Below are 13,098 nucleotides of genomic sequence, written 5' to 3'. Positions count from 1 at the left end.
GGCTGTGTAGAACTTCCTGTAAGTCATCTACATGAGCGATCACGGACTACATGTAATGACCTTGTTTTACAGTGTAAAATGCCAACCCAGCACTTTAAGCCTTACTTGAAACAACACCTCCCAAAACGGCTTCACTACGCCAACAACCGCAGAATTGAGGATGTCCACTTACTCATGGAGAGAAAGTGGCACATTGCCAAGTATTGTATTTTTCTACACTACTAGTACTATCAAGTCAACTAAACTCAGCAAAAAAAGAAACATCCTCGCACTGTCAACTGCGTTTATTTTCAGCAAACTTAACATGTGTAAATATTTGTATGAACATAACAAGTTTCCACAACTGAGACAAACTGAATAATGTGTCCCTGAACAAAGGGGGGTCAAAATCAAAAGTAACAGTCAGTATGTGGTGTGGCCACCAGCTGCAACAAGTACTGCAGTGCATCTCCTCCTCATGGACTGCACCAGATTTGTCAGTTCTTGCTGTGAGATGTTACCCCACTCTTCCACCAAGGCACCTGCAAGTTCCCGGACATGTCTGGGGGGAATGCCCTAGCCCTCACCCTCTGATCCAACAGGTCCCAGACGTGCTCAATGGGATTGAGATCCGGGCTCTTCGCTGGCCATGGCAGAACACTGACATTCCTGTCTTGCAGGAAATCACAAACAGAATGAGCAGTATGAATGGTGGCATTGTCATGCTGGAGGGTCATGTCAGGATGAGCCTGCAAGAAGGGTACGACATGATGGAGTAGGATGTCTTTCCTTTAACACACAGCGTTGAGATTCCCTGATTCCCAGACCATGACGGACCCTCCACCTCCAAATCGGCCTCGGTGTAACGCTCATTCCTTTGACGATAAACGCGAATCCGACCATCACCCCTGGTGAGACAAAACCGCGACTCGTTAGTAAAGAGCACTTTTTTGCCTGTCCTGTCTGGTCCAGCGATGGTGGGTTTGTGCCCATAGCCGAAGTTGTTGCCGGTGATATCTGGTGAGGACCTGCCTTACAACAGGCCTACAAGCCCTCAGTCCAGCCTCTCTCAGCCTATTGCGGACAGTCTGAGCACTGATGGAGGGATTGTGCATTCCTGGGGTAACTTGGGCAGTTGTTGTTGCCATCCTGTACCTGTCCCGCAAGTGTGATGTACCAATCCTGTGCAAGTGTTTTTACACGTGGTCTGCCACTGCGAGGACGATCAGCTGTCGGTCTTGTCTCCCTGTAGTGCTGTCTTCTGCGCCTCACAGTACGGACATTGCAATTTATTGCCCTGGCCATATCTGCAGTCCACATGCCTCCTTGCAGCATGCCTAAGGCACGTTCACGTAGATGAGCAGGGACCCTGGGCATCTTTCTTTTGGTGTTTTTTAGAGTTAGTAGAAAGGCCTCTTTAGTGTCCTAAGTTTTTTATAACTGTGACCTTAATTGCCTACTGTCTGTAAGCTGTTAGTGTCTTAACGACCGTTCCACAAGTGCATGTTCATTAATTATTTATGGTTCATTGAACAAGCATGGGAAGCAGTGTTTAAACCCTTTACAATGAAGATATTTGTTATTTGGATTTTTACGAATTATCTTTCAAAGACAGGGTCCTGAAAAAGGAACATTTCTTTTTTGCTGAGTTTAGATTAAGTTAAAAAGTGGCATTTGGGGACAAATTGGCATTTTTCTAATGCTTTTTATTTTGTATATTCTATGTGATGCAGGAAAGTGCCTGAAAACAGGAGGAATCCTGGGAGATGTGGTTTCTTTGGTGACCACGGATTTGACAATAAGATCACCAGTATGCGGGTAAACCACTTAAATCAAAATTATATAATTGTAACATTTTCCAGATATCATATTCTTAGCTGCTTGTGTTTACATCGTTTCCAATGTTTGTTCCCTGTATAGACAATCTTTTTGGGCTACGGACCAAGCTTTATGTTCCAGACAAAAGTGGCAGAATTTGAAAGTATTGAGTTGTACAATGTCATGTGCGGTACGATTTCTTTCTTTACTTAAGTGCTATTAAGAGCTTATTCCTTGGCACCAGATATTTACAATAAATATTTCATAACTAGGAAATTGAACGTTTCAGTGGAAACTTTGTTCCATACTAAATCAATCTCATATGCCCTTCTTTCTCAGACCTCCTGGGCTTGACCCCTGCCCCTAACAATGGAACCCATGGCAGTCTGAATGACATGCTGAAAGCCCCTCCTTTCACACCCACCATGCCAGAGGAAGTGACCCCTCCCACCAGCTCTGACACATCCTCTGCCACAACCTACGACCTGGGATGTAGCTGTGACAATGAGGTCAGTGGGGAGGTCATGAGTGGGAACCAACTCAAAGAGTTTTATTGAGTAACAGGATCATGGTCCATTCCTTTTTAAACCCCTAAGGTTGATGTCCGATGAATGCAAGTATATATGGAGACTGTTTAGTGTCACTTAACCCTAATTGCCGCTGTAAGTTGCTCTGGATAAGAGCGTCTGCTAAATGTAAATATAGGACAGACACTTCAGAACAAACTTTTTGGATTTTTGTAGGGGGGACGATCTGCTGTTCCATGTAGGGAATCTGTTATTCAATGTGTTTGTATTGGTCCCATGATTCATGAGCTGAAATAAAATATCTCAGAAATGTTCCATACGCACAAAAAAAGTATTTATAAAAAATAAAATAAAAATCACACTTGTTTACATCCAACTGTGAGCATTTCACCTTTGCCAAGGTAATCCATCCACCTCACAGGTATGGCATATGAAGAAAGCTGATTAACTCCTTACGGCTACAATCCCGTTAATGTGATCGATTTGACAACAGCCAGTGAAAGTGCAGGGCGCCAAATCCAAACAACAGAAATCTCATAATTACAATTCCTCAAACATACAAGTATTACACACCATTTTAAAGATAAACTAGTTGTTAATCGCACCACAGTGTCCGATTCCAAAAAGGCTTTACGACGAAAGCATACCATGCGATTACGTTAGGTCAGCACCTAGTCACAGAAAAACACAGCCATTTTTCCAGCCAAAGAGAGGAGTCACAAAAAGCAGAAATGGAGATAAAATTAATCACTAACCTTTGATGACCTTTGTCAGATGACACTCATAGGACTTCATGTTACACAATACATGTATGTTTTGTTCGTTAAAGTTCATATTTATATCCAAAAATCTCAGTTTACATTGGCGCGTTATGTTCAGTAATGTTTTGCTTCCAAAACATCCGGTGATTTTGCAGAGAGCCACGTCAATTTACAGAAATACTCATCATGTAATGGCTCTCGTCAGAATGAGGATCAGACAAAAGCGCAGCTTGGTAAGTGTTCATGATTTTTATTTATCAAAACACTCAAACAAAATAACAAAGTGAAAGACGAACAGTTCTGTAAAGCAAATAAACTATACAGAAAACTACCCACAAAACTCAAACGAAAAAGGACAACTTATATATGATCCACAATCAGAGACAACAATAGACAGCTGCCTCTGATTGGGAACCACACCAACATAGAAATAAAGAAACTAGAATGCCCACCCTAGTCACACCCTGGCCTAACCAAAATAGAGAATAAAAACCTCTCTATGGCCAGGGCGTGACACATCATAAATGTTGATGAAAATATAAGTGTTATACATGGAATTAAAGATGTACTTCTCCTTAATGCAACCGCTGTGTCACATTTCAAAAAAGGTTTACGGAAAAAGCACACCATGCAATAAACTGAGTACAGCGCTCAGGGACCAAAACAAGCCATACAGATACACGCCATGTTGTGGAGTCAACAGAAGTTAGAAATAGCATTATAAATATTCACTTACCTTTGATCTTCATCGGAATGCACTCCCATGAATCCCAGTTCCACAATAAATGTTTGTTTTGTTCGATAAAGTCCATCATTTATGTCCAAATACCTCCTTTTTGTTTGTGCCTTTAGTTCACAAATCCAAATTCACGAGGTGCAGGTACTTAGTCCAGACGAAAAGTCAAAAAAGTTATATTACAGTTCGTAGAAACATGTCAAACGATGTATAGAATCAATCTTTAGGATGTTTTTAACATAAATCTTCAATAATGTTTCAACCGGACAATTCCTTTCTCTTTAGAAATGAAAAGGAACACAGCTCGCTCTCATGGCCACGCGCATGACTTAGCTCATGGCACTCTGCCAGACCCCTTAGTCAAACAACTCTTATTTGCTCCCCCTGCACAGTAGAAGCCTGAAACAAGGTTCTAAAGACTGTTGACATCTAGTGAAAGCCTTAGGAAGTGCAATCGGACCACATTTACACTGTATCTTGGATAGGCAAAGAATTGAAAACCTACAATCTTCCCACTTCCTGGTTGGATTTTTTTTCAGGTTTTTACCTGCCATATGAGTTATATTATACTCACAGACATCATTCAAACCGTTTTAGAAACTTCAGCGTGTTTTCTATCCGAATCTACTAATACCATGCATGCCTTAGCTTCTGGGCCTGAGTAGCAGGTAGTTTACTCTGGGCACCTTATTCATCCAAGCTACTCAATACTGCCCCCCAGCCATAAGAAGTTAAACAACCTGATCATTACACAGACAATGCCACAGATGTCTCAAGTTGAGGGAGCATGCAAATAGATTGCTGACTGCAGGAATGTCCACCAGAGCTGTTACCAGAGAATTTAATGTTAATTTCTCTACCAACTGTAACGATGTACTCTTGAGAGTCGGGAAGCAAGTTCAGGGAGTGAAGGCATTTAATAAATAAACGAACATGAACAAAACAAGAAACATGAACAGCGCACCGACATGAAACAGATACAGAAACAATAATACCTGGGGAAGGAACCAAAGGGAGTGACATAACTAGGGCAGGTAATCAAGGAGGTGATGAAGTCCAGGTGAGTGTCAATAAGCGCTGGTGTGCGTGACGATGATGACAGGTGTGCCTAATAATCAGCAGTCGTGTGACCTAGAGGCCAGAGGGGGAGTATACGTGACACCAAAGTCGTTTTAGAGAATTTGGCAGTACGTCCAACCAGCCTCGCAAGCACAGACCACTTGTAACCACGCCAGCCCAGGGCCTCCACTTACAGTTTCTTCACCTAAGGGATCATCTGAGACCAGCCACCTGGACAGCTGATGAACCTGTGGGTTTGCACAACTGAAAAATGTCTGCACAAACCATCAGAAACCGTCTCCGGGAAGCTCATCTGCGTCAAATGCTCTTCTTCGATGGCCACTGGCATGATGAATGAATCCCGGTTTCAACTGTACCGGGCAGATGGTGTTGTGTGGGCGAGCGGTTTGCTGATGTCAACGACAGCATTTTCCAGTTCCCACCAATATCCAGCAACTTCACACAGCCATTGAAGAGGAGTGGGACAACATTCCACAGGCCACATTCAACAGCCTGATCCACTCTATGCGAAAGAGATGTGTTGTGCCGCTTGAGGCAAACGGTGGTTTTCTAATCCACGCCTCTACCTTTTTTTTTAAGGTGTCTGTGACCAACAGATGCATATCTGTATTCCTAGTCATGTGAAATCCACAGATTTCATGAATTTATTTCAATTGACTGATTTCCTTATATGAACTGTAACTCAGTAAAATCTTTGAAATTGTTGCAGGTTGCGTTTTAATTTTTTTTCAGTATATATAACACACAGGGAAATCACGCTTTTGACTGCACTGGGACTTTAAGGTCTCTGTTCCTCTGTTGCAGAACAAAGTAGAGGAGAACAATCAGAGATCCAGCCCAGACGTAGATGGTAAGTGTCAATCTGTTTATTTATTTTTTCGGTTACAGTTTATTTAAAGTGATTTTTTTTGTGTGTACTTATTTTCCACTTACCTAGGGTGTTATGAAGTAATCCAAATAATTTAAACGTTTGTTTGCTGGTTATTTACCAACTTCCAGAATCTCCAGGCTAACAGTTTTTGAAAATGTGAAAGATTGTATCAGTTAGCGGTGCATTCAAAAGTATTACAACTGGCCTAGTCTCTCGTGACAAGATATGACATGAAACGCCAAAAATGCTAATATCGGTAATATTGATCCGTGTTTTTTTAACACTAATGACCAGGTAAACCAAACAAAAACATTGTTTGCTGTCTTACCTTGTCCATATACTGCTCACGGGGAAACTGTAATTTTGTAATTTGGGTGAACTCTTTTGAACTCTTTTTAAACTCACACCCTGACTTTCCCAATTACTGAGTGACTAGGAACTTAGCAACCATCTGACGTGTAACCTGTGGCACTGTGTGGCTTAGCAGCTTTGCTTCCTCACTCACACGTCTGCTACTGGGATTGTTCTTGTGTCCTCTGTATCCCAAACACTCTCGTATCCCCATAGCCAGCTGCGCCACCATAATTCAAGCAATTCCTTGCTGCTGGTGGTGGTATTTCAAGCTGAGTGAACTTTACCAACTCAACTCGGTTACACTCACCCCTTTCAGTCCACAGCCTTTGAAATGAACGCACTGCAGATCCAGGGCACGGCGCCACTGTAACAGGCGGCATGCTACTTGCTTAACAGCTTTGCTTCCTAGCTAACAAGTCCACTACTGAAAGGGATTGATCTTGTGTACTTTGTCTCGCAAATACACGTGCCCTCTTGAAACACCTTAGCCAGCTGAGCCACCGAAAAGCAATTCAATGGCACAGGTGGTGGTATTTCAAGCTGAAGAGTGAGCTTTACCAACTCAACTCAGCACCATGACAACGTGAATGTGGTTGGTCGAGAACCCGTAGTGCAGAGAGTTAGACCGTAGTGCACATTGTACACACTCCAGTTACTCCAGCCAGCTCCAATGCCTTATCCCCATGCTTTTGAATACACTAACTTATGCTAATGCTAATCCTAATGCTAATGCCTTAACTGATACAATTAGTTTCCACTAGCATTGCTACATCCCCCAAAAACACTAGCCAGGGGATTCTGGACCTTCTATTGAACCAGCTAAAGAACTTAGAACTTTGAATGAAACAACAACACTCAGGTAAGTCGAAAGATAAAAAATAAAAATAAACTATCCAGTTTGCAATATTTAGACAATATTAAAATACTATATAGTCACATAGCCTGCTGTAGAATTCAAAAACAAAATGACTGATTTTGAGCCAAGGTTAACTACTGCCCTACTTGCTTGATTAACTGGTATTTTCACAGACGCCACACACCTACCCTTCGGTCGTCCAGCGGTTCTTTTCCAAACGACGTATAGCCTCCTCCTCCACAGTGACTTCATCAGTGGATACAGCCAGGAGCTCTCCATGCCCCTATGGACGTCATTCACAGTGCCCAAACAAGTAGGCTATTCATCACATGGAACACAACAAACTAGTAGTAGTAATTTAATGAGTCGATCCATATGATTTGAGAGCTTGTCCTCAGACCTGGGTCATGTTGAGTCGTTGATCAGTGGTTGCCGAACGGTTTTTGAATTGTGACCCAAATAAGGCTTTTCTAGTTTTCTTCTTACCCACAGAATAGACACACAAAAAAAGATCATAGTCACAGCCCAGGTTTTGGTCAGGGACTGGCTATGACCTACCAGTCGGCCCAGAGCCACCATTTGGGAAGCATTAGGTCATATCTTTCCAAAGCTCTTTTGAAATGTCTCTGTTTACTTGAGTGGTTGCAAGGAGTAGCATGCGTGAAAACAATTAGTACTCCTGTTGGGAGATCGTAAATGTTATTTTGGTCTTTGACTCAACTGGTTAATTGCATTTTGTATTAAAATAAGCCTGGTTTTGTTTTATTGGGGGGAGAGAATCTGGATAGGTACTTGCGTAACACTAACCTAACAGAACCCTACACAGACCCAGACACTATACAGCACACAAATACCAACTAATGACATGGCCCCAATCACATACAGCAACACTGTATTGGCTGTTTGTTAACACTGGCTGTTTGTGTACCGGTTCTCTCTCGTTTGGCGATGGGATTTCACTATGTGTTACCAGTGACAACATATTCCCTTCCAGGAAGAAGTCATGCCCCTCCCTGAGCCTGAGCCAGTGATTGAGTGTGTGAGAGCAGACATGCGGGTCGCTCTAGAACACAGCCAGGCCTGCACCACCTACAGCCAGGACACTGATGGCTCCTATGGCTTCCTCTATCCACCAGGTGGGTTGCACACTTGCCCACTCTTGGTCATGTTCATTAAGGTACACTGAAGCAAAACAAGCATTTTTTATTGGAGTTCAGATAGTACCTCCTTTTTCAATCCGTTTTGTGCTTAATGTAGACGACCCTGGTTTTGTGGCGCTACATGGTGTGCAGGCTTTTGTTCCAGGCCTAAATGGGAGGTAAATGAAAGTCTATATTTGTATTTTCTATGCTAGAGCTGGCCATGTCTTCTGAATCAAAATATGATGCATCACTGATCACGAACACTGTTCCCATGTACCCTGCGTTCAAAAGTGAGTATTCATTCATTTCTATCTACTTATATCAATTGTACACACACACACACATACAAAGAGAGCCTCAGTCTAGGCCAGTGAAGCCTGGTGTGGTGAAAGACTAGAAAAGGATGTGAAGTTCAGTTCCCTTGTCTGGGGACTTTTAGTGTGGGGCATGACTTTTACTTCCTCTTGAAGGAATTATAGCATCAAGATCAGACCAGCAGCCTTTGGCTTTTGAAATGCTTAGAAGGTGCCCTGTCATGATTCAAATGGCGCAATAACACATTAATAACATATATTCACAAAATGCTATACACAAATGCAGTATAGAGAGCATTTTCCAAGGTTGGCTATAAGCATTCATTTCAGTTCATGACCTAAATGCATTCAGGCAACAAGTAATTTACACATAATGTTGCAGAACATTTGATTTGGTTCTTCAATTGTTGATTGTCTTATTCCCTTGTTCTCTTTTCCCTTCAACTCTGCAGAAGTATGGAGGTACCTCCAGGGGACTCTTCTCAAGCGCTACGCAGAGGAGAATAACGGCATAAACGTGGTCACCGGTCCCATCTTTGACAACAACTACGATGGCCACCGGGACTCCACAGTGAAAATCAAAGAGTAAGGACTCAGACACAACAATAGCGTTTGCTGGCCGAGAGTACTTAGCACATCTGAAAGTAATTTGCGGACCGAGTGAGGTTACCGATTTTACGTCTACAGCGGGTAGTCCCTAAAACACAGCATGTTGAACGATCGGCAGATGACCGCTATATATTTGGTGCGATATGTGCAAGCTATAAGGGTGACAGGTAGTGAAAATTTGTAATGGTGTTACATTGGATAAAAGTGGAGACTCAGAGCTAGAAATTGTATATTGTACACTGCAGTTTTTTATTTAACCTTTATTTAACTAGTATTTAACAGTATTATTTTGGGCCGATATTATATCGATATTTGATTCCAAGTATCGATTTTGCTACTGTAGGTAGCGGTAGGTAGCGCTAGCTGGCACTAGTCGGCTGTGCCTGCACCAAAACTCCAGTATTTTTCCTCCTATAGTTTGTTCTCCGTCTTCTTTTTAAATAGTGAGCCCACATGTTTTCCGCCCTTATAATTTCCTGACTGATCAAAACTTGTTTTCTCATGCTCTGTCTTTTCTCTCTAAAGCAGACATGGTGTTCAATATGTTCATAACATCAAATCGCAATAAAATCGCAGTATCAAATCCCGATACATATAGTATCTTGAGAATCGCAAAACATATTTTATTGGCACCTAAGTGTCGTGATAATATAGCATTGTGTGGTCCCTAGCAATTCCCAGCCCTAGTGACAGGTCAAGATGATACCCTTTGTAAGATGTTACAAACAAAGGGGATCATGTTTTGTGTTATTCTATTTTTATGCTCAAATAGTTATGGCTGTTCAATTGGAGTGATCTGGATTCATTTGGATGTATTTCGTTTTTTTACTGGCTGGTACATTTAGCTATGATATCTCCTTTTACATAGTAGCGATGTGTGGGTAAAATCAATGTTATTTTTTACAACCTGTGTTGTAGTAATTGCGTTGATTTCACTATAACCTGTTAGAAATTCATTTGTACAGCACCGTGATAGCCGATATAAGGCTGATAAACCATAGCCTACATCGTTTCACGGACAGTTCCAAAAGACAAGTGTCACACAGTGGCGTAATAAATTCAACCACATACATTTGTGTTTCATCACAGTTAAAACCCGGAGAGCAACTTCTGTCCTGTTTAAGTCCACAAAGATAATATTGCATGTAACAAACAGTTACATGACCTACACAGCATGGTGAAATGAAAGTTAAAGTTAGCTGTAAAAGTTCATTTGACCATCGGTTTGCTCAAGTTATAATTACATCCTTACTAAAATGTTTCCGAAGCAGCAAGATTATAATAGCCTAATGGGAAATACAACTGCAATGCACTTCAACTTTGACATGTTGTAGGCTAACTTTAGGGAGAAGCCCCCCGGAATACTGATGTTAACTTGTGGTAACTCCAAGATGTGCATTAAAACAGACTCTGAGCAGTCTAAATATTGATTCAGGACCACGGAGAGTTACCGGAGAGTTCGGCCTCCGCTATCAGCACCTCAAGTTGGACAGTGCCTTTCTGGCGGAGGCAGCATCTCAACGATCACATTCACATTCACACTCATCACAATAATACATGCGAGTTAGAATAAACCTGTGTAGAATATATTCCCACAGTCCAGACTAGATAAATAGTTAAGTAGTACCATCTCGCGGCAAAGATGGAAGCAAACATGAAATAAACCGAGCTAAAATAATGATTAACATGGTACAGAAATTGTAAGCATATAGACATTGATCCTCTTACAGCAAAGATGAAAACACAAACCATTTAAAAAACAACATTTCAACAACATCAAGTATATGCCTACAATGGCAATTTAAAAACACTGTAAACTATTTAGTCCAATCAATCCGTGTGTGTGCAAAGAGAAAAACATGTTGACTCACCCTACTTGTTGACACACCTTCCTCTCTTTCATGCTGGCAAAATGGTCAAGTACTCCGCTGGACTTAAGTTCATGCAACACACGTTTCCATTGACATTTTTGCAAAATGTGTGAGTCTCTCTTGTCTACAGCTATTGTTTAGGCAGGTTTGAATCATTTTCAGATAGGAAAATGGCCTTTCAAATGGCCTTTCAGCTGTACTTGTAACAAGGGATGGTGATCATCAGTTTCAGGAGCTTGCATACCTCGGGTAAAGTGTTGGTCACGTCATTTTTCATGAGTGATTGCAGCAGCTCACCTGGTGGTTTGTGGAAGGCGGCATCAGCATAGACTACCTGCAGCAAATGTTTCAACCTCTGGTTGTCAAAGAAAGGGTACGTCTTGAACAGCTGTGTGAATACTCTTGTCAGGAAACCCCTCTTGCTTGGAGTCCTCGGGAAATGACCCATGATCAATAACACAGAAGAAGTCGAGGCTCTTCTTGTTATCAAACCTCTGGGTCATGTGTAGTATGATTCCATAGAGTATTTCAAAGTACAGTCGTTTGGTATCTGTCCAGGAAGCCTGGGTCATTGTCAGCGTTGTCCCGGTGGTTGAGTCCCTGTTCATAGTCATCCCAGCCACGGTGTCACACCCTGACCATAGTTTGCTTTGTATGTTTCTATGTTTTGTTTGGTCAGGGTGTGATCTGAGGCGGCATTCTATGTTACATGTCTAGTTTGTCTATTTCTATGTTTGGCCTGATATGGTTCTCAATCAGAGGCAGGTGTTAGTCATTGTCTCTGATTGGGAACCATATTTAGGTAGCCTGTTTGGTGTTGGGTTTTGTGGGTGATTGTTCCTGTCTCTGTGTTTGCACCAGATAGGGCTGTTTAGGTTTTCACGTTGCTTGTTTTGTAGATTGTTCATGTGTAGTTGCTTCATTAAAGTACCATGAATAGAAACCACGCTGCGTTTTGGTCCGCCTCTCCTTCACCACAAGTAAACCGTTACACACGGCTGCTTCTTTTGCGTCTTTCATCTTCCATTCAACAGTCTGATCAGTGTTGTCATTTATATCCTTTGAAACTTTGCATCACTTCTAATGTTTTTCAATGCATTCAGTGTACTATCAACCCGTACACAAGAATGTCTTACATCAAGAGATTTGCTCTACAGGCCCTGCAACAGCGGTTCTGTGAGTCCAAAAATTATGACAGCTTTGCACACTCTTGGCATTCTCTCAACCAGCTTCACCTGGAATGCTTTTCCAACAGTCTTGAAGGAGTTCCCACATATGCTGAGCACTTGTTGGCTGCTTTTCCTTCACTCTGCGGTCCAACTCATCCCAAACCATCTCAAGTGGGTTGAGGTCAGGTGATTGTGGAGGCCAGGTCATCTGATGCAGCACTCCATCACTCTCCTTCTTGGACAAATAGCCCTTACACAGCCTGGAGGTGTGTTGGGTCATTGCCCTGTTGAAAAATGAAAAACAAATGATAGTCCCACTAAGTGCAAACCAGATGGAATAGTGTATTGCTGCAGAATGCTGTGGTATCCATGCTGGTTAAGTGTGCCTTGAATTCTAAATACATCACTGACAGTGTCATCAGCAAGAACCATCACACCTCCTCCTCCATGCTTCACGGTGGGAACCACACAGGCAGAGATCATCCTTCACCTACTCAAAGTCTCACAGAGACAAAGTGGTTGGAACCAAAAATCTCACATTTGGACTCATCAGACCAAAGGGCAGATTTCCACCGGCCTGTCTATTGCTCGTGTTTCTTGGCTCAATCAAGTCTCTTCTTATTATTGGTGTTTTTTAGTTGTGGTTTCTTTGCAGCAATTTGACCATGAAGGCCTGATTCACATAGTCTCCTCTGAACAGTTGATGTTGAGATGTCTGTTACTTGAACTCTGTGAAGCATTTATTTGGGCTGCAATCTGAGGTGCAGATAATTCTAATAAATGTATCCTCTGCAGCATCCTCTGAGTCTTCCTTCCCTGCAGCAGTCCACATGAGAGCCAGTTTCATCATAGTGCTTGGTGGGTTTTGCGACTGCACTTGAAGAAACTTTAAAAGTTACTGATTGACTGACCTTCATGTTTTAACGTAATAATGGGCTGTCGTTTCTCTTTACTTAATTGAGCTGTTCTTGCCATAATATGGGCGTGGTCTTTTCCCAAATAGTGCTATCT

General features: G+C 42.1%; 1 protein-coding gene across 1 annotated transcript in view; it reads left to right on the top strand.

The window, feature by feature from the left end:
- Positions 1–13,098, top strand: part of enpp2l (ectonucleotide pyrophosphatase/phosphodiesterase 2-like) — a 31,248-nt gene that overhangs the window by 7,131 nt on the left and 11,019 nt on the right. The window contains exons 15-23 of the mRNA XM_020505483.2: positions 73–200; positions 1,713–1,797; positions 1,900–1,987; positions 2,137–2,306; positions 5,706–5,751; positions 7,156–7,295; positions 7,977–8,118; positions 8,337–8,414; positions 8,891–9,023. Of these exons, the coding sequence (XP_020361072.1) occupies positions 73–200; positions 1,713–1,797; positions 1,900–1,987; positions 2,137–2,306; positions 5,706–5,751; positions 7,156–7,295; positions 7,977–8,118; positions 8,337–8,414; positions 8,891–9,023 (1,010 nt within the window). The remainder of the gene's footprint in view (positions 1–72; positions 201–1,712; positions 1,798–1,899; positions 1,988–2,136; positions 2,307–5,705; positions 5,752–7,155; positions 7,296–7,976; positions 8,119–8,336; positions 8,415–8,890; positions 9,024–13,098) is intronic.

This window comes from Oncorhynchus kisutch, linkage group LG17 (assembly GCF_002021735.2).
Source record: "Oncorhynchus kisutch isolate 150728-3 linkage group LG17, Okis_V2, whole genome shotgun sequence".
Taxonomy (NCBI): Eukaryota; Metazoa; Chordata; class Actinopteri; order Salmoniformes; family Salmonidae; genus Oncorhynchus; species Oncorhynchus kisutch.
Note: the sequence above shows the minus strand (reverse complement) of the source record. Positions and strands in the feature narration are given on the sequence as shown.